At 48.5% G+C, this 2246-nt stretch overlaps 1 protein-coding gene across 1 annotated transcript; it reads left to right on the forward strand.

The window, feature by feature from the left end:
- Nucleotides 1–226: 226 nt before the first annotated feature.
- On the forward strand, nt 227–1186 carry LOC141937061 (olfactory receptor 14A16-like). The gene has a single exon (XM_074854465.1). The coding sequence runs from the start codon at nt 227–229 to the stop codon at nt 1184–1186; it is 960 nt and encodes a 319-aa protein (XP_074710566.1).
- The last annotated feature ends 1060 nt before the right edge of the window (nt 1187–2246 follow it).

Consider the following 2246-nt stretch of genomic DNA (forward strand, 5'->3'; position numbering starts at 1 on the left):
CAGAGGCCCGGCCCATCAGAGCATGAAATCACAGCATTAGCTGCAGAAAATGAAGCTCAAGTCAGGAGTCTGAATGAAAGGTTCCCCCAGAGGCAAAAAGAAGAGTTGTGTGTGGAGTAGCGGGAGGGTCTATGAAGAAATGGCACAGGTTTTGCTCAGAGAACTCTCTTCACACTTACCTCTGCCTTTTCGTCCTGTAACAGTCCGCCAGATCCAGAGGCAGCAAATGCCCAACAGCAGCTCCATCACTGAGTTCCTCCTCCTGGCATTCGCAGACAGACGGGAGCTGCAGCTCTTGCACTTCTGGCTCTTCCTGGGCATCTACCTGGCTGCCCTCCTGGGCAATGGCCTCATCATCACCGTCATCGCCTGTGACCACCACCTGCACACCCCCATGTACTTCTTCCTCCTCAACCTCTCCGTCCTTGACCTGGGCTCCATCTCCACCACTCTCCCCAAAGCCATGGCCAATTCCCTCTGGGACAACAGGGACATCTCATACATGGGATGTGCTGCCCAGGTCTTTTTCTTTCTCTTCTTGATTGGAGCAGAATATTATTTTCTCACCATCATGTCCTACGACCGCTACATTGCCATCTGCAAACCCCTGCAACATGGGAATCTCCTGGGCAGCAGAGCTTGTGTCCACATGGCAGCAGCTGCCTGGGGCACTGGTTTTCTCTGGGCTGTTCTGCACACGGCCAACACATTTTCACTACCCCTCTGCAAAGGCAATGCTCTGCACCAGTTCTTCTGTGAAATCCCCCACATCCTCAAGCTCTCCTGCTCACACTCCTACCTCAGGGAAGTTGGGATTCTTCTTGTTAGTGCCTGTTTAGCTTTTGGATGTTTTGTTTTCATTGTGGTGTCCTATGTGCAGATCTTCAGGGCTGTGCTGAGGATCCCCTCTGAGCAGGGACGGCACAAAGCCTTTTCCACGTGCCTCCCTCATCTGGCCGTGGTCTCTCTGTTTGTCAGCACTATAATGTTTGCCCACCTGAAGCCCCCCTCCATCTCCTCCCCATCCCTGGACCTGGTGGTGTCATTTCTGTACTCAGTGGTGCCTCCAGCAGTGAACCCCCTCATCTACAGCATGAGGAACCAGCAGATCAAGGATGCCTTATGGAAACTTATTTCATGGCTGTTTCTCCGTAATGACAATCTTCCCATCATTCTTTGCATATAATTTTCAGAACATTCCATTTCAAGACTATAGTAGTAGTAGTAGTAGTAGTAGTAATTGTTGTTATTATTATGTCATCATGAGCTTTTTCTTTATCATTATCATTATTGTCAATGTCATTATAGTTTGGGGGTAATCTGCGGTGGTTATGTTTCTACCTAAAAGTTTAGATTCAACTCAGTAGTTGTGAGAAATTTTCCTCCTCAGACCCACGTTCTTCCTTTATACACGTTCCTCTAACTCTTGGTTCATTCTGACTCTCTCACAGCACCTCTGGAATAATACAGTATCTCCCCAGTGCAGTGCCTGAGATGTGGGTTTCTTTCCCAAAGCCAATGCCAAGAACTGCATGAGCATCTGCTCCCCACAAGGTCCTCTTTCTCCATGGATCCAGTAGAAAAGAAGTCAATGATGTCACATTGACCTATTTGGCACAAAGGGTTAGATTTAAGACTAACTTGGTTTCTAGTGGGAGTGTAGACTGTGAATTGACCATTTACCATGAGGTGAGTCTACCTCAGGTGGATACATGAGGTCCATATCCAGAGCTGTCCCACACGTGACATGTAGTTGATGTCCTTAAGGAGGGGAGTCTGGAGCTGCCTGGAGAGCCCAGGGGATCTGCAGGGACCGTGTGTTCCTGAGGTGGTCAGTGACTGGAGCCCCACAAAATGAGAAAACTGGAAAGGTCCCTGACACACCCTTGGCTGGACTCAAACAGCATTTTGTCTGGGAAGCTGTCCTAAGGAACAGCCTCATCCCACTTTCATTCCGTAGTCCATAAACTGTGAGACAAACCCTGCAGTAAAAGTGGAAGGTTTGTGGGTGAGGGTGGTAACTGAAATGTTCCGCAGTGCATCTTTTGGTCTGGCTCTCGGGATGCTCAGAACCAACTGAACTCTGAGTGTACCTGTTGGGTGATGCAGAAAGATGGAGAGGTCCAATGCGTACCACAAGGGGATTTGATTTTGGGTGAAAACACACCGTGAATTATATTGTGCTTTTGTTAATTGGGATTTTTTGTTATTGTTAAGTGCTAGATGGCAGCTGGACGTGACGCAGA

This window comes from Strix uralensis, chromosome 37, assembly GCF_047716275.1.
Source record: "Strix uralensis isolate ZFMK-TIS-50842 chromosome 37, bStrUra1, whole genome shotgun sequence".
NCBI classification, from domain to species: Eukaryota; Metazoa; Chordata; class Aves; order Strigiformes; family Strigidae; genus Strix; species Strix uralensis.